The sequence below is a fragment of the Mastigoproctus giganteus genome, chromosome 1 (genome assembly GCF_048544385.1).
Source record: "Mastigoproctus giganteus isolate SK-2022 chromosome 1, ASM4854438v1, whole genome shotgun sequence".
NCBI classification, from domain to species: Eukaryota; Metazoa; Arthropoda; class Arachnida; order Uropygi; family Thelyphonidae; genus Mastigoproctus; species Mastigoproctus giganteus.
This window is the reverse complement of record NC_143575.1, coordinates 77,066,693-77,093,491: the sequence shown is the minus strand read 5'-3', so window position 1 is coordinate 77,093,491 and position 26,799 is coordinate 77,066,693. Positions and strand designations below refer to the sequence as shown.

General features: G+C 35.0%; 1 protein-coding gene across 7 annotated transcripts in view; it reads right to left on the bottom strand.

The window, feature by feature from the left end:
• Window positions 1-3,111: 3,111 nt before the first annotated feature.
• Mctp (multiple C2 domain and transmembrane region protein) overlaps window positions 3,112-26,799 on the bottom strand; it is a 690,267-nt gene continuing 666,579 nt past the window's right edge. For all 7 annotated transcript variants that reach the window (XM_090373448.1, XM_090373456.1, XM_090373439.1 and 4 more), the window contains 2 exons: window positions 16,000-16,097; window positions 3,112-3,868 (listed from right to left, as the gene is read on the bottom strand). In XM_090373448.1, coding sequence (XP_090229574.1) covers window positions 3,791-3,868; window positions 16,000-16,097 — 176 coding nt within the window. In that variant the 3' untranslated portion in view covers window positions 3,112-3,790. The remainder of the gene's footprint in view (window positions 3,869-15,999; window positions 16,098-26,799) is intronic.

The window sequence follows — 26,799 nt, the reverse complement described above, 5'->3', positions numbered from 1 at the left end:
GATGTTTAAATTCAACAATTTCTCCTCCATTTTGCTCTCAGTTATTACAAAATCAGTTAGCTCCCTGTTACAGTATGATAAGCTTCTCCCCTCCACTTCCCTACAGAATTCCGCATGTGTATGTAGATGCAAAATACTCATTTAGTTTGTCAGCTTCTATATAACGACTATACTGGTGTTGTATGAAAGCCCCCAGTTCAATTCATACAGCATTGTGGTATATAGGGTCAAGTCAATTTAATGTGGTTTGTCTAGCTGAGGCATATACAGCTTATAAATCCATTAGTGGTCAGATTGGTGAACAGAGATGCTGTCATGGTGTAGCAGCATGTAATGATCTCACCCCCCATGACAAAACAGAAATTACCTTGTTAGAATTAGGACATGCTGAATATGCTCCAGATGTTAGAAACAGGACATGCTGAATATGCTCCAGAAAATAATTGTTTATACATTAGAATGATTAGATGAAGAAATCTAATACCATGTTGAAAATTAACTTATTGAGAATAAAGTTTTAAATTATATTAACAACAAAAATGGATATCAGTTGTTTTCTGCTTTGAGAGTCAATAGCCATTATTTTTGGTCCAATAAACAAGCCTGTTAATGGTGTCTTGAAGCCATCTTTCAATTAGATGCATATTTTGAGAATGGTATGAGATGGTAAGATATGAATACAGTTATGTTTTGACTGCATCAGTAGTATATTTAGTTATTGAATTTATCCTGATGGCAAAGTGTGTGGTGCTAAGTATAGACAGAATCTGTTACTCAAAAAGTTCCATATAAGTTTTAGAAAGTAACCACAAAGGTTACCTTCCAAACCTTCTTACAGAGCTTGAAGAATATTGGCAGGATGTATTGAAAGGTTTTTTGATATCAAGATATATTATCATTAAATGCTCTTTCCTAGAAAATGCACTGAGTGCTTTTTCACTCTTTGAAAGCCATACTGATTTTGATATAAAATATATCAGTTTCTAGGAACCATGTCAGTCTGGCATTAATTATTTTTTTCCCAAACAACTAGTTAGTATAATGGGTTGGTTATTTATTGGATCCTGGGTTCAAGAAAGCTAATACATTAGAATGATACCAGCTAACAGGGGAATAAATAATAAATTCCTTCAGAACCTGCAGCAGGTGGCTTCACTGTTTCTGCATCCATTTAGTTGTCCAGTGGGACACTGCATTTCTGTATTGAGTTCTTCACTGATTCCCCGTTTCTATTCAGTTGGTTTCAACTTATAATAATTTACAAAAGAAGGGTTAAAAAGGTAAGACCAAATAGGATGTAAGGAGAAGGCTCCAGAGTTTCACTGTCTACTTCTATGAAGTAGAAGAATCAGTCCCCTAAAAGATGAGGTTTGTTCATCTATACCCACTATAATGAAATTTTGGCACAGAAGTTCAGTTTATCCACCCCTGTGGTGGTCACTGTAATGGGAATTGATTTTACTGAACAGCGATTTATTCTCCATCTGCATGAACATTTCTGTCTACACATTTGTTGGCTTCGGTACATAGGGAGTTCTTCCCTCCACCCAACATACAAGTTAAAATGTGTATACAGCCTGATTTCTTACAAGGGAGATTAAATGAGCATTAAGTTAATCATAACCAAAAAACATATTACAACATAAGGATTAAATAAATTTTTGTACATCAGTACAGTTATGATAAAAGTGTGTGTGTTTCTAAAATAATAACATAAGCTACATGGAAATATAAACTTTAATTGTCCTCTTTATATATTTGAATAAGCTGCCAATTCTTTGAACTGAATGAAAGGAACATGACCACTCTTTTTTCTGATATTGAAAAGTAATCTAAAATTCCAGAAAAATAAATGCACAACACAAACTAAAGAAATTCAAAAACTACAATATGTAAGTATGCAAAATTTTAAATTCAATATATTTATTACCATTTCATTTAAATAGCCAAAACTTTTTTTTGAATAGTGTCATGCAGGCATATATACATTATATGTACACCTATTTACATTTAATATTTAAACATTAATATGAAAAATTTTGGTACTATATTCTGTATAATAAGATTACTTTAATAAATTTAAAAATTACTTCAATTATGCATAATATAAATATTTAGCACTTCTGAATCTTTTTTAAGAGTGTTTGGAGATGAGTATTGTAATAAATGAATTCAATGATTTTGCTAGTTAAAATATTTTTCTGTGGTCTGTTTAGAATAGTCATTTATTATGAGAAGTAGACATTTATATTCTGATGAGTAACATAAGTGTATCAGTACTTATATTTTACATAAGATGAAAATCTGTATAAAAGTTAAATTATGGTTTCTTTAACATTCAAGTTTTACACATTACAGATATAAGTATGATACTGAATATTTTATTCTGAATTATTTATGATACCCAAAAACTGTTTGAAAATACACTGGTAACTGATTTCTTTAAATTTTGCAAATATTTTCTTAAAAATTATACAAGGCTGAAAGATGAACTGATGCTTCTATTGCTATGAACTGATAGCTTCATAGCAATAAAAATAACTAATACAGAAAATTTCTCCTTTAATTCACACTGGAAAACTCTGAACTTCTCTTTGAAATATTCTCAGGAAACAAATATATTAGAACTTTGTAGCTGAGAGTTTGAGGTAGTACTTGGTAACATACCATGATACCACTAAGAGTGATGTTATATGCTACTAAATCAACACTAGAAACATTTAATTAAAGAAAGAATTAAAATTCTAAAATTAACGGACTAGTTTGACTAAATTTAATACTACCAAAACGTAAATTATTTACATCTTACACAATCAAAAGTAAAAATTAACACAACATTTAACATAAAAGTCGGATCAAGTACATGATTACTATTACCAAATTCACGTATATTTTATTATTTCTTTTAATGAAACTTTCAAAACCAAATAAAAATAAACGTCTTGAACTTTGCTGCTCAGGAAATCACATGCAGCCAAGTGAACAATCTAAAAATATTTATACAGTAAAGAGTACATAATTAAAATTAACGTCACAAGAAAATATACATATATATACATACATACAGACCATTTTAGAAATGCATTTTTGCTGCATCCAACAGGATATCATTTCAGTAGCAAAAGACAAAATAAAATGGAACATTATTGCCTAGTTTCTATAAGAATCTCTTTATCACCTTCTCTTACCAGTCATTCATGGCTACAACTTTTGTAGAAGTATAAAAATAACTTTGTACACTTAACATGACTTATGTCTTTAATGGTAATAAACTACCATCACTACGTAGATATTAACCTACACTTGCACTAAACCACTATTGACTAGATTATACTGTTACCAAAGGAAGGATGGAAGAAAGAGGCACAATGGAAACTGGCAAAGATGAACAAATGAATAATGGGATGCTAAGTACTTCAAACACATCACAGAAAAAAAACCCAAGTTTTCAAACATGACTACTAATATCAGTTTTTAAAGGGGATGAATTTTAAGATATCACAAAGTGGAATAAAATTTTAGTTCAGAAAAATCACAGAACAGGATATCTGGAACTTTTTTTCCCATTTTCTTTCTTGTAACTCGTTGATAGTGGAATGAGATTGAAGTTGAAGGATCAAAGACATAAATCTGTACAAGTTTTTTAAAGTTGGGATACCCTCATTTGTATTGAAATACTGATGAAATGCATATAACTGAGTACACCAACAAGTGTGGTCCTCTGAAGCACCTGGCTGGAAATGATGGATGGCAATTTAAAATTACAAAGACCTATTCTTTCAAATAGAAGTCAGTTGACTTTCTTTTTTCTTTTTCTGTCCACATCTGTAGTTGGAATGAGTAGTGGTCTAAGATCTCTGTACTCGATCTGAAAAAAAAAAAAAAAAAAACAAAGCAAACAAATTACTCAAAGGATACATAATATATATGGTAATGCAAACTTAAATATCAATTCATTACAAAGCTTAATTTTTCCTCAGTGAAAAAATTTCAGTTCATACATTCTTATGCAATAACATATGTAAATTATTGTTGTCATTATTTGGGGTTTCATGGCACAAAAGGTGCTTTGGCTATATTGCACATGTTGAAATTTTGATATTGCCAGTTATGATGTTCCTGATTTCAGGATTGCATTAGATGTGGTAAAGAAGATTTATTCACTTAAGGAAGGTAAAAATTTCATTTATATTTGATTGGTCTCCCAGAATAAGTTAAAGAAGTAATGGTTTGTGCAACTGTGAAGGGGGTTGAAAGCAGATTGATGGGCCATTTGTTAACATAGACATTTTATGATTAAATGCATTAGATGTGATTTGACAATGACACTGGAGAACAGTCTTTCATTAAGAGAACTTTCTGAATGTACCTCACGACGAGCTGTATTCTATGGGAATAGAATGAGAAATGGTACTGTTTGCAGGGCTACCGCTACACCTATGAATGCACATGTCAGTTTTGGCACTACAATGTACAAATGCAAGTAGTCAGAGAATTGCATTAATCCTTTTTGTTGGCAACCCACTGGTTTGTTTTTATGTAAAGTTTCCCCATTTTGGATTATGTAGATATGGCCATGTTGGATGGTTGGAAAGGTTTTGAATTTTTGCAGTGTAGTTCAGCAGAAGAACTTGTCTGTTGAGTGGGAGTCCATGGATGTGTATAAACTTTGAAATGATGCAAAAAATGCTCAGTTTAAGACACTTGTTCTCAGGGTCGAGCAAAGGTACTTGGGGGGGGGGCAGATGCAAACAGGGTTAAGGGGCCTAGTTTATTTGTGTTGCGACTTTAGAATTTTCTGTTTATACTGAGGCATGACAACCAGGTCAGTAGAGTTTTACAATAAATCGTCAATACAAATATTTATCGTATTTATTAGTCATGGGCTTGAACCCCGGTCCACTCAAGGAACACATGTAAGAAACCACTCGCTTTGTATCCATTTTGTGCCATTCATAATTCAATGTTATTAATGGATATGTGTATATGCCTCTCAATATAGTTCATATTCTGGGAAAAGCAGGATATGTTAAGATCATCTGCATAGAGATACGAGCCAACAGTGTTTGGAATGCTGTTTGTGATGTTGTTTATTCATATTGCAAACAGAGTGGCACTAAGAACAGAGCCTTGGGGGAGTTCTTATTGTATGTAAGTGTGAGATAAAATCTGTCAGTTCCTAACTTGGAAAGATCTGTGCCAAAGGAAGCTTTGAATAAAATATGGTAAATGGCCCCTCATATGAATAGAATGGAGATCTTTTAGGATACTGTAACGCCATGTGGTATCAAAGGTCTTCTCTATATCAAGGCATATCATGACAAGATGTTGATTTCTGATGAATGCATTTATGTTGGATTCAGCTTTGGAAGATCTATTCTTCTGAAAGCCAAACTGATTATTACCGATTATGTTTTGGGATTCGAGGTACCAGGTGACTTGATGGTGAACCATTTTTTCCAGTCTTACTCAAGCAGCTGGTTAGAGAAATTGGTCTATAAGTGTTAGGAATAGAATGATCTTTTCCAGGTTTAGGTATGGCTATTACATAAGAATGTCCAGGACGTAGGGAATATATGTTCTGAGAATATCCTATTGTAAAAGTTTAGCAATGAAGATCAGTGATTTCTGATTGAGGTGTTGAATCATTATATTGTAGCTTATTCCAGTTCAGATATTGTGAGTGGTTGATTATAGGGTAAAGGACATGTATTTTGAAATTGAGTTTCCTTTTCTCAGCTTCAGCTTTAATTTTTTGAAAAGATGGTTGATATGAAGTTGAAGCAGACAATTCACAGAACACCATTCCTAAGGCATTGGCAATTTCCCTCAGCAGATGATCTCACCTTCCCATTCCAATTAATAATAGTAGAAGGCAACATATGATATTTACCATTTAGTTTCTTTATTTTTTCCCAGATTATTCGGGTATCAGTACCTGTTAATTGAGGAGGCAAATTTTAACCACAAGTCTTTTTTTCACCTTCCGCCGGACATGACGAGCTTTGGCTCTCAGTCTCTTGAAGTTAATAAGGTTGGCAGTGGTGGGAAACAAACACAGCATGTTCCATGCTGTGTTTGTTTCTCTTTTCTCTTTGTTACAATCACCATTCCACCAGTGATTGTTATATGCTGATGGTTTCTTATTTGAGACTATGATGACGGCTGTTGCAGCTGTTAGTATCTGCATTGTGATATGATCGGTGACAGTGTCAGTGGCAAAAGACTGATGTCATCATCAAAAAGATACATGACAGGTAAATTTTGTCCAGTTTGCTTTGGAAAATTTCCATTTTGTTTTTGTTTCTGTTTTTGGAATGGGTAGTTTGAATACTATAGATCAGTCGATAGTGGTCACTGTTTAGAGGATTGTCATGTACTTCCCACTCTATAGTTGGAAGAGTATTGGAGAGAAAATTGAGAGCTCTATTTCAGTAGTTGACCCAGTAGGAAAATGGATCCAAGTCGGTAATCCAGAATTTAAGTGTTTGATTATCTGTCAAGTAACATTTCAATAAGCTCACCATGTCCACCTGAGACCAGAGAACCCAATAATGGATGATGTCCATTAAAATCTCCTAATAAACAAATAGGAGATGGTAATTGAGAAATAAGATTTTCTAGTTGGTGAATTGTATATGATTAGTTTGGCGGAAGATAAATTGAGACCAATGCCAGAGTGATACCAATTACTACACGTGTGGCAAGCTTCTAATTGTGTTTCAATGGAATGTGCCTGGAGGGGATTTTTGAGTCCACGAGTACGGATACTCCTTCTTGGGAGCTGTTAGTATCAGGTCGATTTTGTTTGTAAATATAATTTTTGACGGAAATTGATATTTTTGTAGTTAAATTCGTTTCTTGTAAGCATATGGTAGTAGGATTGTAATGGTGAATTAGTTCGTAGATATCATCAATATTGCTGCGAAAACCTCTGCAATTCCATTATTTGGTTTTGTGAGTGGAAGATGAGTCTGTCTGCTTTTTGTGAGTGGCTTTGTTTATATATATATATATACACACACACACACACACCGAGTTTTGATTTTTATTTTTTTGAAAAATTTGGGCGTCCTGAGTCATTCCTTTTTCCATATCATCATCTGCATGTGTTTCAAGCAGATCTGAGTTGGTGTCATCTGTGTCCATGCTTGAGGGCGAGATTGCTTCACCTCAACTGGATATGATTTTTGTAAGTTCTCCACTGCTTGACAATAGGGAAGTCTCTGGAATGGAACTGTCAATGGTTTATTACTGCATTGATCAACTATCTTTGATGGAGATGGATGCAGGACCGAGAGGACTAATCGAGCCCAGTTTGAGATCGACGAGTCTGAATGGATGGACACTTCTGTCTAATATACTACTGATTGGTGACTGTAAGTAGCAGAAGCACAAGTGCATTTTGGTATACTTAATTTTACTTTTTTTCTTGCCTCTTGGTAGGAAATTTTACTTTATTTACTGTTTAATATTTAAAACTGAAAATATAAAGTTAAATATTGCAAAACCAAAGGCATCCATTGATACTGTAAACATTATGCTGGTGGAATGAAGAATGCTTTAGATGAAGCTCATATAGAGAAGAAACAGAATAGTATTTTTCCCCAGTTTGCTTTACAAAAATTTCCATTTCACCTTCCTTGTAGTTTGCAATACATCATTTGTTAACAGTTCACAAAAAACTGGATAATGTTATATACACTGTTATTAGTATCATATGAAATAGACCAGTTGAGAATTATGAGAACTGAGGAACAGATGGGGATATCAAATGCAGTAGTGGTTCTTGTAGATAAATGTGCATAGGTATGAGAACAGGTACTTAAATTCAGTTCCTGCTGTCTAGTAGTTTGTCAATCATCTGTCCTCTTGTGTACATGGAGAGAGCAATTTCCATAGGGGAATGTACTTAAATTCAAACATGCTGTTAAATCCTAGCATGCACCTTACAATACTAACAGCTAATAAACTTTCAGTTATGAACACTTGATAATATTAAAATAAAGGTTTTAATTAAAAGAATGATAAGTATAAAATGTTTTTCACTAATAAAAAAAAAAAAAAAAAAAATCATCAGCTTGAGTAATATCAGTTACCAAGTGAAATTAATCTTCTGAAATCATTATCTGAGCTATGCTTCTGCAGTGGAGTTTCACTTATTTCACACACGATAGGAGGAAGTATATGATGAAAGCCTTGTCGGTAAATTCAGCCTTGGAAAGATTGTGCAAGGCTCAAGGGGTAGAATATTTTTCAGCCTGGTCTGTACTTATTAACAGGAGAGACTGCTTCTACAGGGATGGGATTACACGTACATAGAAAGGTTACAAGAACATTTGCTGATGCTATCGAGGCAGTGTTAGGTGGGTCGGAAAACTGCTAGCTTGGAGGGATACAAGGACTAATAGATTAACAGTAGCCAATGGCAGAGGTGAAAGTAATTCTTGCACTGCTTCTGTTGGAATGAGCAGCAGCCTGGAAAACAAGATGCAGGGTATTTCAGAGGCTGCTGGGAGTCATTGCAGTACAAGTAAACACATAGGTTGTGTTAGGGTAGCTAAGAATAGGAACAGGTGAATGTATACTTGCGTGTACACCAATGCTAGGAGTTTGGTAAATAAATTTGATGAATTTGAGGTATTGCTCAAAACGTCAAAGGCAGATATTGTTGGGATATCAGAGACGTGGTGTCACACAGATATAAGGAATACAGAACTGGAATGTGGGGAGTAGAATGTGTACAGAAAGGATAGGAAGGGAGGAGTGGTAATAAATAAATAAATCTTTATTGTGAAGTAGAGTTATGCTATTAGTTAACAAACACACAAAATCCAAGGAAGTGAAGCCAGTCGACATCGATGGACAGTGCAGTGTCGAGTCAGTTTGGTGTGACATAAGCATTGGGAGGTCAAAATTGAGAGCAGGAGTGTGCTATAGGCCTAATGACTCTCATGAGTATAATAAGAAACTGTACAGGGAAATAGATTGGGCCAGTAAATCAGAGAGTCTTATAATGGGGGATTTTAATTTCCCAGATATTGACTGGAATTTGCAAGTTGGTCACTCACACACTAGCAAGGCTTTTGTGGATTTATTGGATGATTGTTTCCTACATCAGCATGTTCGGGAGGCAACTATAGGGAGTAATACTCTTGATCTGATTATCAGTAATGATTCTTCATGCATTAAGAACCTGCAGATAAAGGAACCACCAGGTGGCAGTGATCACAGTGTGCTGAAGTGGGATTTACTCAAAGAGATAACTACCATCAGGGGTAAAGGGAAGGGTTTTTGCTTTTGTAAAGGTGACTACAGTCTGAGACAGTATAAATTCTGTACAGTGGGACGAACTGATGATGTTACCAACAGCAAATTCAAAATGGGAAGCATTCAAAGAACTTATCTTGGAAGCTACTAGGCTTTACATATCAACTAAGAAATATTGTTCAAGGTTTAGGCTTAAATGGATGTAAGATGAACTAATGAGACATATGGCAGAGAAGAAAAATGCATGGGATACATATAAATTAATGGGTGACATGGAAGCCTATGATAGATATAAGCTGGTCTGTAACCAAGTCACGAAGGAGATTAGGCAGGCAAAGGCAGATTATGAGAAATCCTTGGCAAAGGATGCAAACAAAAACAGAAAAGAGTTCTTCACCTATGTAAACTCGAGAAGGAAAGGGATGAATCAGATTGGTCCACTGGATATTGATGGTTCAACTGTGGATGATCCTGCTCAGGTGGCTAACAAACTAAATGAGTATTTTGCATGTACATTCACACATGAGGAGTTATTCAGGAAAGGGAATGCTAGAGGTTAAGTAAACTCTGGGAGTGAGCTAGATGATTTTGTAATAACTGAGAGGAAAGTGGAGGAGAAATTGTTGAGGATAGACAAAAAAAGGCACCCAGGGTGGATTGGATCTATCCAGTTATATTAAAGGAGGCAGCAAAGGAAGTAAGCAAACCCTTAGCCATAATTATGAGAGTTTCTTTGTACTCAGGGGAGGTACCCATGCACTGGAGATGTGCAAATGTGACCCCAATTCACAAAGGAGGATCAAAGGCTGACACAAGTAATTATAGACCTGTGAGTTTAACTTCTATTCCAGGAAAATTAATGGAGGCATTTGTTAAAAAATGCACTACAGAATCATCTAGGCAAGACTTCAGTTATAGCTCGGACACAGCATGGTTTTGTAAAGGGAAAGTCTTGCCTGACTGATTTGATACTATGGTGCAGTCACAAAAGAACTGGATGCAGGGAATAACCTTGATATTATATATTTGGATCTTAAAGGCTTTTGATACTGTTGTACATAGAAGACTGCTGCATAAATTGGAGCAGTGTAGCATTGGAGGTAAATTGCTGCTATGGATAAAGGGATGGTTGAGGGGAAGAAGAAAGAGTGGTAATCAATGGACACTGCTCGTCGTGGACTAATGTAATTATTAGTGGAGTCCCTCAGGGTTGAGTGTTGGGTCCATTGTTGTTTTCTGTATTTATTAATGATATTGATGATGGTATATCAAGCTTAATGTCCAAGTTGCAGACGATACAAAGGTTGGCAGGGTTGTTAAGGACACTACTGACAGTATGCTGCTGCAACAGGATCTGGAAAGGTTGAGCAGATGGGCTGAGAGGTGGCAAATGAAGTTTAACATTGACAAATGTAAAGTACTACATATGGGAAACGGTAACCCCGGAGTAACTATCAACTCTGTGGTACAACACTGACAGTGGTAGAGAATGAAAAGGACCTGGGGGTAATTGTGAGGTGGGGGTAATTGCTAGAGTAGCTCATGGTGTCTTGTCAATGATATACAGAAATTTTTTTAGCAGGGATAAGGAGGTGATTTTTCCCTTGTATAAGGCAATGGTCTGGATGCCTCATTTCAAGAAGGATGTAGAGCTGCTGGAACGAGTACAGAGAAGGGCAACAAGATTAGTGAATGGAACAGGGTTGCTCTTTTGAAGAAAGGCTTAAGTTTTGCAAATTACAGTGTCTGGAGACTAGGCACTGGCAAGAAGATCTGATAGTGGTGTATAAAGCCTTGAATGGGTTGAGCATGCTCAATGCTGATGGGATTCTTCCTGTTGCTCAGAATAATCACCTGAGAGGGCATAAATTCAAATTGAGGAAAGACAGATGTAGGATAGATGTGCAGAAATTTGCCTTTGGCCAGCGGGTAGTTGGTTGGTGGAACAGACTTCTATCCCTTTTTGTGGAAGTTGATAGCCTAAATAAATTTAAGGCTCAGCTGGACAGGTATTTCGAACGAACAAGTTGGGGTTAAGGTCACGATTCTGATAGGGTAGAGAATGTAAAAGACCGGAAATGTTTTTGGCGTGAAATGGGAGTGTTTTTTATTTTATTTTTGGCTGATGCTGCATAAGCTTGCTTTCTTGTATCATATGCCTCTACTAATGCTATGTGACCAGGAGCATGTTGCAGAGAATGTGCAGACAGTGAAAGCATAGTGGTTACCTATGAAACCATGGCAAAATATGCCACACTTTTATCAGATAAGCAATATTATGCTTCATATCTAACAAAATTAATGCTGTAGACCGAATGTCAAACCTCGATGGGGGGGAACTAAATTTCGCTTGACAACAGTGTATATTTTTAGGTGAAATTTTGATGACAAAAGCATCTTCAACCACTGGAGGGAGAATGCAAAAGTACACGAAATATAATAGTGTATAATGTAGAAAAATGGAATGTGATTCATATGATTTGGTGAGAACTTAGAGTTGCCAAACTAATTAGTAATGACAAATTATTTAAGAAAGCAAGCTTATACAGTATCAGCAAAAGTAAAAAAAATCTCGTTACTTGTCCATTACCTCTAATAATTAATCTAGTTCTTGAATTTATTCACACTATTCACTTCAACAGGAGTAGTAGATGAAGGCTGTTCCAACAATCATCTGTCCTCTAACCACCCTTCCTCAATTTATACCCTCCCCCATAGATGTTGTCTGAGAAAGAGGAAAGATACTATCAGCATTTACGTTAACCCATTCCAAGCCTTAAATACCTCAGTTAGATCTCCTCACAGGTGCCTAGTTTCCAGATGCTACAATTTACAGAACTAAAACCTTTCTTAGTCAGAGCACCCTTTTGTACCCTCACTAATCTTGTTACTCTTGTCTGTACCCGTTCTGACAAGACCCCATCTTTCCTAAAATGGGGCTTTAGATTTGAGTATGCAGTACTCAAGATGTGACCAAACCACTGCTTTATACAAAGAGATAATCACCTCCTTATCCCTATCAAATGAAAAAGCCACATGAGCTGGTCTAACAGCCTGTGCTGTGCTCAGAAAACTTCATGTCTGACTCCACAATTACCCCCAGATCTTTTCCATTCTCCACAAATCTGAGTATATGGTACCACACAGTTTGTACATTATTATGGGATAACTGATACCCAACCTTGCATTTATCAATGTTAAACTTCAATTGCCACTTTTAAGGCATCTGCCTAATTTTCTTGACCTTGTTGCAACACCATAACTTTAATTACCAATCTGCTAACCTCTGTATCATCTGAAAACCCTCGACATTAAGTCTGATGTGCCTTTATTGATATCATTAATAACCAAAAGCACTGGGCCCAGCAATGAACCCTGGGAAACTCCATTAATAACAGTAGTTCGAGGAGGGCAGTGCCCACTCATAATCACTCTTTCCTCATTCTGTTATGCCTTTATCCATAGCAGTAACTTGCCCCTAATGCTGCACTGCTCTATTTCATACAGATCTTTTTTATGGAACAGTATTAAAAGCTTTTTTTGAAATCTAAGAATATGAAGTAAAAATTTTTTGCATCGAGTTCCTTTGTTACTGCATTATCATTTTCAATGGCCAGAAAAGACTGCCTCTTATGATATCCTTCACACTCCATGTTGTGACTGCAATATGAATGCATTCCTGTCCAGATCATTCTTCATTACTTCTTAGCATTAGTAGAGGCATTTGATGCAAGAAAGCAAGCTTATGCAGCATCAGCCAAAAAAAAAAAAAAAAAAAACACCCATTTCCACTTCACCCTCTGTTCCATGTGCAACAGTATCAAAGTTTTTCTCTGCATCCAGTTCCTTTGTGACCACATCATAGTATCCAATCAAATTGGTCAGGCAAGACTTTCCCTTTTGGGGTCACATTTGCACATCTCCAGTCCATGGGTATCTCCCCTAAGTCCAGGGAAGCTCTTATAATTATGGCTAAGGGTTTACTTACTTCCTTTGCTGCCTCTAATATAATTGGATAGATCCCATCCACACCGGGTGCCTTTATGTTTATCTTCAACAATTTCTCCTCCACTTTCCTCTTAGTTATTACAAAATCATCTAGCTCACTGCCAGAGTTTAATTCACCTCTGGCATTCCCCTCCCTGAATTACTCCTCATGTGTGAATGTAGATGCAAAATACTCATTTAGTTTGTTAGCCACCTGAGCAGGATCATCAATTGACTATTAGAAAACTTTTGCTCATCTATATTCTCACCTCTGTTTAAACCTAATAGTTCCATTGCCTCTTCTCAGCTAGAGATATAGCCAATTTTCTAGCATCCTTCTGTTCTTCAAACTCTTGTATTGATGATCTTGGTAAAGCACCTCCTACCATTTACAGTACACTCCACTCAATCTTCTGTTATTAGGATATCACAAGAATTCTGAACAACCTTGGTGCCAAGAAAGCTCCAGGTCCTGATAGTACTTCTCCGCTTGTTTTCAAAACCAGTGCTAACTGGGCTTACTCGTGTTCTGAGTAAGCCGTGTACACTTTCTAATGCTTGGAAATTTGCTCATATCCATCCAGTTCCTAAAAAGGGTAACTAATCTCTCCCATCCAATTATCATACAATTGCACTTACCTCCAATCTTTCCAAAGTAACAGAGAAATCCATTAACCATGAACTCCTAAACTATCTTGAAACCTACCATGTGAGCATCAATTGCCAATATGGATTCCATTAGTATCTATCCACTGTGATGTATTTGTTTATGTTACCCATCTGTGAACAAGTTCAATGGAAAATTTAGGCAAAACTCAAGCAGTTGCTCTTGATATTTCTAAAGTTTTTTAGTTGTTTGGCATAAAGGTTTTCTAAACAAGCTACCATCTTATGGATTGTAACTGTTTTTTTGCAATTGGATATCCAGTTTTCTTTTTTCTGTGAGCACTACTATGTGTATGTGAGTGGTAGATGGCTCTGCCTTTTAACTTCAATAATGCTGGTGTTCCCCAAGGTTCAGTTTTTCATCCCACTCTTTTTTTCTTGTACTTTAATGATCTAATTCCACAAACTGGAAATCCTATCCATAGTTTTGCTGATGGTAGCACATTGCATTCTACCTTCCAGTTTGAGAAATTTTGCCCTGCACAAAACTTCAACTTTCACTACCAGTACCTTAAATGCTGATCTCCAAGTAATTCTCCAATGTGGCAAAGATAACTTAGTTAATTTCAATCCTTCTGAAACTCAGTCCTATTGTATATCTTGAATTTTGAACAATCTTGTGTTTGCTCCTGTGCTTATTTTTGATGACACTAAGATATCTAAGATGATATTACAAACATCTATTTTGAGATTACATTGAATCTTAATCACTGTTGGCATCACAAATATTGCTTCCTCTGCATTGCAAAAAATGGGTTTTCTCTTTTGCTCTCACAGTGTTACTTTTTTTTTTAAACCACTCACTTTACCAATCTCATTGGAAATATTGTTTCCACATCTCAGGTAGTGCTCCCAAGACTTCTCTCAGACGTCTAGACCAGTGGTCTCAAACTCAAATTGCATGCGGGCCGAATGCACGATCTGAAAGCAGCTGACTGGCCGGAATTTTTTTTTTAACAAAATGGGAGTGAATATAAGCACCGTATTTACAACAAATACATAATTGAAATGTATTTGCGGGCCGTGTAAAATTGTTTCAGGGGGGCCGGATGCGGCCCACCAGTTTGAGACCACTGGTCTAGACTATTCAAAAGAGATCAGTCAGGTTAATTAATGACCTATATCTCCACTCTGTCTTGCAGTAAAGGATTGCCTCTGTTTTTCTGTGGTACTTCTTCAAACTCAAAATTAACATTTATCTTTCAGTTTTTAAACAGATTCCTCCCACCACTTTAATTAGGAGACATACATTAAGTAGCAGGGTAACATACCTAACAGATGCAGAATGACAGCTATCTTGAATATCAATACCAACAAAAATAAAATAACCTTACTACAGCAGACATCTATACTGGAGGAATGGAGAGGCAATAATAATGAACATATAAACCAAATAGTCTCAGTTTCATGAATAAAAGTCATTGCATTTTTCTTGTGTTTGCTATCAGTTTACTAAATATATAAATTATGAATTGCTTATTATATAAATCACAGTAAAAATGTTAAATTTGTTATATCTCAGTTGTTAAAATTCAAAATTACGTAAATGCATTATGAAAGCAATGACAGTATACGAGGGCTGTTCAATAGAGAATGATAATTTTTCATCAACAACCATACTGTTTGCTATTTCTAGCTGAGCTGTGGAATTTAAGACTAAACCAAGCTGCATCACATAGCAAATTTGCAGTTGACTCTGTACACTGTGCAACCTTGGTGTTCGGTCAAGTTTATGCCTGTTCAGTTTCACCTATGTAACAATGGATATGACAAACAAGGAACATTATGCTGCTGATTGGTTATTGAGATGCAAACTTTCTAAAGAATTCATATGCATGCAGCCCAAAGTCAATTTTGAAATTGTCCTATCTGAGAGGGGAAAAAACTGCCCATTTAACTTTGGGTTATGGACTTTCCTTCAGTATATTATATAAAACTTAAATTTTAGTTGAGAGTTAATATTGCAGAGGCAATAAGCATATCCTACATCACATTTTAGTTCAAGATGTTCCTTTAAAAAGTGAAGCAAACTTTCAAAAAATAAAATATACCAACGAAAGAGTAATTTTTGCCTACTTTTTCATCATTGTCTGGAACTCGAGATAAGAAGTCTAGTAATTCATTATTAGGTATGACATCAGGATTCCGTAGCTTCTTGGTGAACTTGTTAATACCTGAAATTAAATTTTTTCTAGTTTTAGTGAATTAACTACACTGAGAACAAACAAAAGGCAGTCCTACAGTGCGTATTTATATAAAGCTTTAACTAAATTTTTACTACAAAAAAATATAAAAATGGTTACCTTTTATAAACAACTTCCTTTGAATTTTTTTCCTAATGGGAAATGGGAAGACCTTCAAATAATATAACAATCAGAGATGTGAGTCAGCACAATTCAAAACAAATGGCAAGACCAGTGATTTCTTAGTGTTTTTTGAGAAAACATAAGTATGCCTTTAACATTTAGTTTATTCAATCCATTTAAAGTTTATACACTTCAAGTTGGGTCTCCTCGTAGGTGCCAAAGTTTCCAAGCTCTGCAATTTGCAGATTAAAATATTTTATGGTAAGAGTACCCTTTTGTGTAGTTGACCAGTTTTGTTGTTCTTCTCTGAAACCGTTCCAACAGAGCCACATCCTTCCTAAAATGAAGATATCTGACCTGTATATAGTATTTAATACGTAGCCTAATCATTTCCTTATACAATGAGATAACTACATCCTTGTCCCTGATGGTAGAATTCCTGTTTATCATTGACAGAACCCCATGCCCTAATAGCCTGTCTGCACTGCTCAGATAACTTATTGTCAGATTGTACAATTACCTTCAGGTCTCTTTTATGCCACACCACCTTGAGTGTGGCACCACCCAAATGGTATGTTATTTTGTGATTGTTGCCCATACACAGTACCATGCATTTATCAATGTTAAACCTCAATTGTCACTTCTCAGTCATCTGCCTGTCTTTCTAAGTCGTTACAGTAGTATGGCTCGATTACTGTCATTCACACCATGTCAACCTTTGTATCATCTGTAAACTTAGACAATAAGCTTGATATGTCTTCATCAACGTCATTAATAAATACTGAAAACAGTAAGAGACCTAACCTTGAGGAACTTCCACTAAGACTTTCAAGAAGAGCAATGCCCATTTATTACCACCATATATCTTCTGCCACTCAACCATTTCTTTATCCAAAGCAGTCTTTCATGTGGAACAGTGTCAAAAGCCTTACTGAAGTCAAAGTATGCCATTTTTTTTTTTTTTTTTTTTTTACTAAAAAATACATACTAGCTAATTGCATTCATTAGACAAACTCCTCCCTTAACGAATCCATGCTGTTATTTCTATATAGGTAAATTCCTGTGGTTGAAGTATTGCATGCTCTTCAAGATGATCTTGTAATACTTCTTTAACTACTGACTACATTTATAGATCTGTAATTGCTTACTTTGCCTGTTAACCCCCCCCCCCCCAAAGCCTTTTGAATACATGAGCCACACATCACCAATCTATAGGAACTTCTGAATCACGAATGCTCTTATAATTATGGCCAAGGTTTTCTTACTGCTTTTAATACAACTGGATGGATTCCATCAGGAACCTGTGCTTTATTTAATTTTAACTTCAACAATTTCTCTTCCACTTTCTTCTCAGTTATCACAAAATCATTAGCTCTCAAATCATTAATTTAATATACTTCTGATATTCTCATTCCTAAAAACTTCAAGCATGAATGTAGATACAAGATATTTATTTAGTTTTTCAGCAACTTGAACAGGATCATCAATAGTAACACCATTCATAGCTAGTGGCTCATTCTGTTTCATCTAGTGTTAACATAAGCTAAGACTTCTCATAATCTGCCTTAACTTGCCTACTCCTCCCCCCAAACTTGATTGTAAGTTAATCTATACTTACTGTACGTTTCATTTTACTCTGATAATTTAATCGCCCCATTTATTTTTCTTCTTTGCCACTACTCTCATCAATTCATCTGACATCTATTTAGGCCTGAACCTTGAACCATATCTCATAGTTGATATAAAAAGCTTAGGGCTTCTAAGATTACTTCCCATTTAGTATTTACAGTTGGTAATGTCATCAGTTCGTCCCACTGAAAAAAAATTTAAGGCTATTATAGTCATCTCTATGAAAGCACTATTCCTTCCCTTTATAATTGACAGTAGTTACCTTTACATAAACCTACATCAATGTATGATCACTTTCACCTAGTGGTTCTATTACCTGGAGATTCTTAATGCATGAAAGGTCATTGCTGATAATCAGATTAAGAGCATTGCTTTGCCTTGTTGCCTCTACCATGTTGATGTAGAAAGCAGTTTTCCAGTATATTGGAAAAGCACTGTTCCTCTGTGAACCACCTACCTAAAAATTCTAGTCAATGTCTGGAAAGTTAAGATCCCCATTAGAAGACATTCTGATTTGTTGGCCACTCATTTTTTTCTGTACAGTTGTTTGTTATACTAATCACAATCATTCTGGCCTCTAACACACTATTCCTAGACTCATTTTTGTTTTCCCAGTGGTACACTTGATGTCATGCTAAACTGACTCAATATTTTCTGGCCATCCACATCAATTGAGTGTGCCCTGCTTTTGATTCTATGTGCTTCTGAGGGCATAACTCCACCATGCTCCTGTTCTTTCTGTACACAACTGTACTCAAATTCTGCCTATGTTTAAATGGCACCATGTTTCCAATATCATCAATGTCTGCATTTGATGACGTAACCAGTAGTAAATAGTGGCAAATAATGAAAGAAAACAAGCTTATATTAGCATCAGCCAAAAAAAAAAAAAAGGAAAACTTACACATTTCTCCCATGCATACTCTTCCAAGAATTTGTCAAGTTCTTCCTTGAACATGTTCAAATCATCCACTTCCACAACAACAGCTGGAAGCCTGCTCCAATAGTCAACCACCTGCTGGCTGAAGCCAGCAGGTGGTTCTGCAACTCTATCCTGCAATCATCCTTCCTCAACTTGAATTTATGTCCCTTCACATGTGTAGTCTCAGGAAGAGGAAGAATGCCATTAACATTTAGCTTACTCAATCCATTCAAGGCCTTAAACACCTCAATGAGATCTCCCTGAAGGTGCCTAGTCTCAAGATGCTGCAATTTGTAGAATTGAAGCCTTTCTAGGTAAGAACACCATTTGTTCCCTTCACCAATCTGGTTAACCCTTCTCTGCTCCCATTCCAGCAGATCTACATCCTTCCCAAAATTATCCTAATGAGGCTTCCAGACCTCTATACAGTACTCAAGATGCAGCCTAACCATGGCCTTTTACAGGGGGGATAATCACCTCCTTATCCCTGCTAGCAAAGTTTCTGTACGTCATTGACAAAACACCATGAGCTGTCCTGGCAGCATATCTGCACTGCTCAGAGAATTTCACGTCTGACTGCACAATTACACCCATGTCTTTTTCATTCTCCACTATCCTGAGTGTCTACCACACACCTGATAAGTTACTCTGGGATTACTGCTGCCCATATGCAAGTACTTCAAATTCATCACATTTGTTTACTATACTCCTAGCATTAGTGTTCAAATATACATGCACTAGTTTTTGCTCTTAGTAACCTAACATAGCTCATATATTTACTTGTTCCTATGATGATCCCTTGGCAGGCCTTGAAACCCCCCCCCCCACATTTGGCTTTCCAGGCCGCTGCATGTCCCAATAGAAGAAGTGCAAGCACTTGACCTACCAGCAGCTGCAAACAGAAGTGAATCTATTAGTCGTGTTTGCTCCCCTGCTACAACTAGCAACTTTCTGTTCCAACACTGCCTCAAGATAGCATCAGCAAGTATTCTTTTACCCCTTCTATTTACATGTATCCCATCCCTGTAAAAAAGGTCTCTCTAAGGCCAAATTGATAATGTACCCCTCATGTACTTCCTCTTTTCATGTCTGGGTAGAATTGCAGGAATTTAAATTTATCCCAACCTGTAAGTTTATTTTTAACATTGTCCTATACCTGCTTAGCAAATCTTTAGCTCTCCTATTTTTAACTCTCTACCAGGCATGATAAAAATATAACATTAGAAACATGTTGGCAGACTATTTCAACCATTATTATGATTTTAGTAAAGGCATGAAATAATTCAAAATTGTTTCCTTTTTGAGGTCAACTTTATTTTCAATCTATTATGAATAACAACTATGAAAATATTTTTTATACTGAAAACATATATCTGATTAATTTTTTCAGATGCTATGTTATTTCCGTTTATTGCCATTACTTAACTGCTGAAGTGTGCACTTTAGACATGTTTTTATATCTTGTTTATTAACACCTATATGTGAATGTTATCTTCATCATTATCACTGAGCTATACTTGAAATAAACAAGAATCAAAAAATGTGCACACTTTGGCAATGGCAATAAATGGAAATAACATTTGACACAAGTGAAGCATCAGCACTGCACAATGCTATGATTAAACGTGAAGCCATCATCATGCTCAATGACTGGACAATAAAAAGACACTAATCTTAAATTTGCATTTTAGAGCATTTGATAATTATATGTAAGAAGAGTTTCTCGTAACAAATCCTAAAAAAAAAAAAAAAAAAAAAAAAAAAAAATTTGTTTAAGACCCAACTTCATTCATAATAATGGCTGGTCATTCATCAAGTTACCAAGAAATTTTAGTAACTTAATAAATGACCAATTTCAAACATTACATAATGATATATATGCTATCTTAAAAATGAGATTCATTTATTTAAAAATACTTTAATCAAATATATGATGTACTATGTTTATTTTCTTAGGAATATTTCCTGCTGGGAGAGTTTTTCTTATAGTCTATTTTTGTTTTCCTTCTAAAAAAACCAGAAATATTTTCCCATCATGGCAGATCTCAGTAATGTTGGTACCACTTTTCCACACATTACACACAATGCTTCCATCAGGACATGTCCATGTCCTGATGGAAGCATTCCCATTGCTAATCATTACTTACATCTCCCAAATTGAGGAAAAAATCTCTAGGTGGGAATGAAGAAAATGAATTCTCAAAGATATTCAGCAGTCCATATCTTTATAACATTGCAGTAAAGCTGACACAAGCAACTGATAATTTTCTTTTCTTCTACCAGGAAATCTATACATAACTACTTTAAATGATTGCCAAGTTGCTTGTTCAGTATCCTGTAGCTTTGTTCCAAATGCATCATCTTTGAAGAGTTTTTTTTTTATTTGATGCCTAACAAAAATTCTTTCAATTTTGCATCTATTAAATTGGGAAACACTTCCCTTAGGTAGCAGAATCCACTTTCTTCTTTAACCAGAGCCTTAAAATTCTTAATTAATCCAAGCACTATATGCAGCACTATGTTGAACCAGTAGAATATATTTTATACTACTTCATATGTTTGTTCAAGCTAGTTGCTTGGAGTAGAGAACTGATGGGAATGCATTTCCATTGTGCAGCAAAACTGCTTTTAAAATTAATTCTGAGGCATCAAATAAATATAACATTCATTAGAATTGTGTTCATTCAGGAGACCATTAATATCTTTACAGATAAAAAAAAAAAAAGAAAGAAAAACAATTTTCCATAAAATATTCGAAAAACACATTGTTACATTTTCTATATACAGTAAACCCTCGATTTAACAGACTGGACAAATAATAATACAGTAATGTACATATTAATCTCGACCATATTTTTTTAGGTTATACAAAACTTCAGTGTTACTATTAATTAAAAATTAATAACAATTACCTATTTCCATTATTGTTTTGATAATTACTTACTTTTATTTTTATAATCAAATTCAGGAAATTGTTTTTTATTCTTTCTGAAAACATGTTCAAATAGCTGTTTCCCAGATTACAAATATGAGCAGACAGTGACTTGCGAGCTGAACGCGACTCTAAACTGCAGGTGTATCAACTCGCTTTGTTTCGGTCTCAGTCTGCCTCAAGCTATTGTGCAGTCAGGTCAGGTTATATACAGAGCATTTCTGTGATTTCTGAATTGTGATTTTATTTATTAAATAATTTTGCAATCCTTACAATTTAAAATGGCATCAAGTGATAGAGGAATTAAAAGAAAGTGTGTGAACTTAAATGTGGCACAGAAATTAGAGCTAATCGAGAAATTAGAAAAAGGTGTCTCGGTAGCACGTGTTTGTAAAATTTACAGCATAAAAAAAACAAACTTTCTTATATCCATAAATCAAAGGCCAAATTGCAACATTTTATATTTACAACATAATTATAATAAAGAATATTACATATTATTTATTATAATTTAATATTGTACAGTACTGTATATATATTATATTAGCTTTTTTTTTTTTTTTTTTTTTAAATTAAGAACAATAAAAAATGCCTCCCCAGGTTACATTCGATTTAATGGACTTTCAGCATTGATGTACACCCCTTCTCCCCTATTAGTCCGTTAAATCGCGAGTTTACTGTACTATAATTTTACTTCCTGTTTCAAATAACTTCCACTATCATCACCCAGAATGAAGGAGTTCTTCTTGCTATTTATATAAATTTAAGTCAGACCAAGTCATTCAACTATATTTGCTTAATTAAGTGAGGTGTGTTACAATTTTCTGGTTGTAGTCCAAATCTATCGAAGTGAGTGGTCCAACAAAGTGTTCAACACAAGAATCCTTGTTCATCAGAGCTTCCTTTATCTCATCATTTTGGGAAATTTGGAATTGGCAGGTCTTCAGTATATGGAACAGGCCTTATTGCAATGATATGTTAGGATATTTGATGCTGTGCTTGCTTTAGAACACTTCTGATATTTCTGTCATTCAGAAATAAAAACTGTCAATGTAGTTGCACAGTTCTTGCCACCATAGGAATAGCAAAAGGCATATTTTTAATTTTCCCATTTAGCCATATGATGAAATAATAAAAGTACATGGCAGGTTTTGTCCTGATCACATCTTGCAACCAAAGTAAAAAGAATATGTACATTTTCTTCCTCAGAGGTTATTGTTGCAAACTGTCCACACACGTAGCAGAAATTGCCAATGTAACAGGCACTTCCTTTGCTTATGTTTAAACATTAAGTGTTTAGCAAAACATAGAAGAAACAAACAAACAATATTCAACAGATACAGCGGTAAAACTGTACACATACTCAAGCTTCAAAAGTCATTCCATTGCTGAAAGAGAGAGTTGGAAGGCAGACAGACAAGATGTTGAACACGTTAACCCTCCCCAACGTTACTGCCATCTATGAGCACATATACAAATAATTATCTGCAGTTAAAACAACAGATAAGTGTTGTATCTACTTCTCTAAATTACAGTAAGATATATGTATTATGGGTAAACAAAACCTGTACAGGTAGAAATTGTGATGTGATATGAAATTAAGAATTATTTTTGAAATCTGTGCATAAAAATTGTATCAGTGGAGTTAAAAATCACATTGGTCAGTGTAATTTAAAAGAAATATTCTTTAGCATCTTTAATACTAGCTCATCATTATTAATACTGGTAATAATACTTTAATGTCCTGGATGATTACAAGATAAATTTTTAGAAATTTGAAACAGTACACATACACACATTAGTCTTATGTCAACATCAGTATATGTATGTGCTATAACAGGACAAGAAATAGAGGGAGGATATGTTATACAGGCATTAACTTATTATTTATCATAATCAAAACATGCTACATCCAAATGACTTATATATATGTACGGTTGATCATACCACTGGCTATTATGTGTTTTGCATCTATAAAAATAGACCCATATTTCTATGATTATGCCCAATTTTGAAGTTTATTTTTTTTAACTATCATATTTTTCTTAAATTTTCATATTTTAATGTACGTTACTGGTACTAATGTATAATTTATTCACTATATCTTTTACCAAAATTACCAGTAAAACTATAAAAGTGTCATTATTGGCACTTATATGGAGTAATTTAAATTAAATTTATTCTTTTCTTTATTTAAATTTATTCATCTTTAGAGCAATAGCACTATTAAATTCCTGGTATAAAATACACTACATTTTCCAAACTATTACTTATAAATATATTAAAAAACATAAATGAACACAATGGTAACTTAAAATTAAATATTCAGTCATTTCTTTTGAGATAACATAGTAAACATGTTTACTATGTCAGCTCCCAATCTTATTTGTATAAATTAATTATGTTACTATCATTTATAGTCAGATTACAGCAAAATCAGTCTCTCCCTAATGTTTAAAATATTTATATTAATATTTTTTTTATTAACAGTGATGGTGGGGCACTAATAGGGTGCCCATTTAAAATAATTTTCCTCAGTTAACTGTTAATAATTTTCTATTTTTTTTTAAAGAAATTGTGTATGGGAACGTGTCAGGTGTCAGTGGAAGGGTAGATACCCCGGTGGTATAGCAGCTAACAACCTAGTTGTGAATTAATTTTGCAATATGAGAGATGCCAAGTGAGGTGTAGTTTAATACATATAGGATTTAGGGCTAAAATGCCTCAGACTGCAAGAAGAGTTCACTGTCATATAATTTAATGTAATAGCATCATTTCTATACACAGTAAAGCAACTACTCACCAATGAGGGGCCAAATACCCCTGAAATGGCCATCTCAGTCATGGTACCCACTGAGAATAAATAAAATATACTTCTACTGGGAAGGCATTACACTACACTTATTCAAGTGTAAAATGAGACAGGCAACTCATTGTAAGAATTCACAGTATGAGGTGTTATGTAATGATGCCACTGCACAACTTCATTTGGTTTACTGTGTATAGAAATGATGCTAACGAACTAACTTACATACATAGTAACTTACACTATTGTAAGTTATTTCAAATAATTAAAATATTACCATTTTGATAATATGTAGTTTTTTGGAAGATCCTTATACCATGTCACTCTCAAAAAAGAAGTCCTGTCTATATTTGCAGTATTATTTAACATTGGGATTTATTTCTTTGCCTGGCAACAAATCAATACCACTACATCTTTTATGAGAGAAAACTTTTTGGAATGATTTATGAAACAATCAGAAATGAAAGACCACCTGGAAAGGATCATCCTAGTGCAAAAGACAAGGATTTTGCATATTTCAAATGTCTTAAAAATAAATTTAAGAAAGGTTAATTTTACAACATGTTTAAAATCGTTTTTGAAACCTTCAGTTTGTAGAAATGCAGGAGGAGGATTGGAAGCCTCTTATAATATATTACTCTTAATTGCAAAAGCAGGGTATGTACACAGTTGGAGAGAAATTGACACTTCCATTAGCACATGAAATAAGCTCTGTCATGAAAATGGATCTGGATCCAATATTAAAAAGCATTCTACTGAATAACAAAATAGTTCAACGTTGTATTGATGAAATGGCTGAAGATATCAAAAAAAAAAAAAAAAAACTGTGGTTTCTGAATTGCATACAACTAAATTTGCTGTACAACTGGATGAGGGAACATTTGGAACTTTAAGCATCCTTATGGCTTATGCATGTTATTACAGCTCAAAAGAATTGCCAAAACAGTTAAAGATGTATACAACAGGAGAAATGTTTTTTTGTGCTAAAAAAAAATTATAAGAAAACAATATTCCAATTACTAATATTTTAGCAGCTGCTTTTAATGGAGCACCAGCAACAGTTGGCAAATAGAGGGGTTTTAGGACTTTTGAAGAAAAAGATTCCTGATATTAGAACTGCACATGCAGCATTTCATTGCAAAACACAAGTGAAAACTTCATTATGTTCTGCACAAATGTATTAAATCAATAAATGAAATAAAGGTCAAATCCTTGAATGATCATCTGTTTGGTCAATTATGTGGTCAAAATGATGAAATTACAACTAGCAGCTGCTTTTACATACAAAGGTGTGTGACTATCAAATTGGTTGGCTATTCTTGAAATAAAGAAACTTAGCAACAAAATTAATTGAATCAAAAAATGTGTTTTATTGGCTGATATATTTTAAGTTTAATGACATCCAGATAAGAGTACAAACAAATATATGAATTATGAATATACAAAGGGTACTAGGAAAGTTTTGCAATATGACGCAACAATGAATCACAGGAAGCTGCTTGTTGCTGCATGTTGAGACATGTTCATACGTGCATAGTAGCCGCCGCGCCAAGTCGATGGGCTCAGTTATTCATTAGTAGTGAGAGTGTAAAGTGCTTGCGATGGCATCGTGGTCATGAAATGAGATAAGGACAGTATGCGGTATAATTTCGTGCGTGGTTTAACCGTAGACCAGTGCTTAGAAGAAATGACTCTTGCACTAGATGATGCTTGTCCACATCGTACAACAATATTCAGGTGGTATAGAGAATTCCAAAGGGGAAATTTCACTCTGGAGGATTCTGAGAGGCCGGGAAGGCCACGAACGTCAGTTACGGAGGAAAACGTTACTGCTATGAGGAAAATGCTTGACGAAAACAGGCGAGTGACCTACCAACAGATAGATGCTACTTTGGGCCTAAATGCACCAGCAATTCGTTCGATTCTGCAAGATCATTTGCACGTGAAGAAACTTTGTTCTCTCTGGGTGCCGCATCAACTGACTGAAGAGCAGATGACACGACGTGTGACTTGGTGCCGGGAGATGTTTGATAAGGGACAATCTCGGTATGTGAACAACATCGTGACAGGTGACGAGACTTGGCTGTACTATTACGATCTGCCGACCAAGGCTCAAAACAAAGTTTGGGTCTTTGATGATGACGACACACCCGTAATTGTCAGAAAATCCCGATCTGTAAAGAAGAAAATGATAGCTGTATTTTTCAAATCGAGTGGAATTGTGGAACGTGTCGTTTTGGACACGCAGAAGACAGTCACAGCTAAGTGGTATACTGAACAA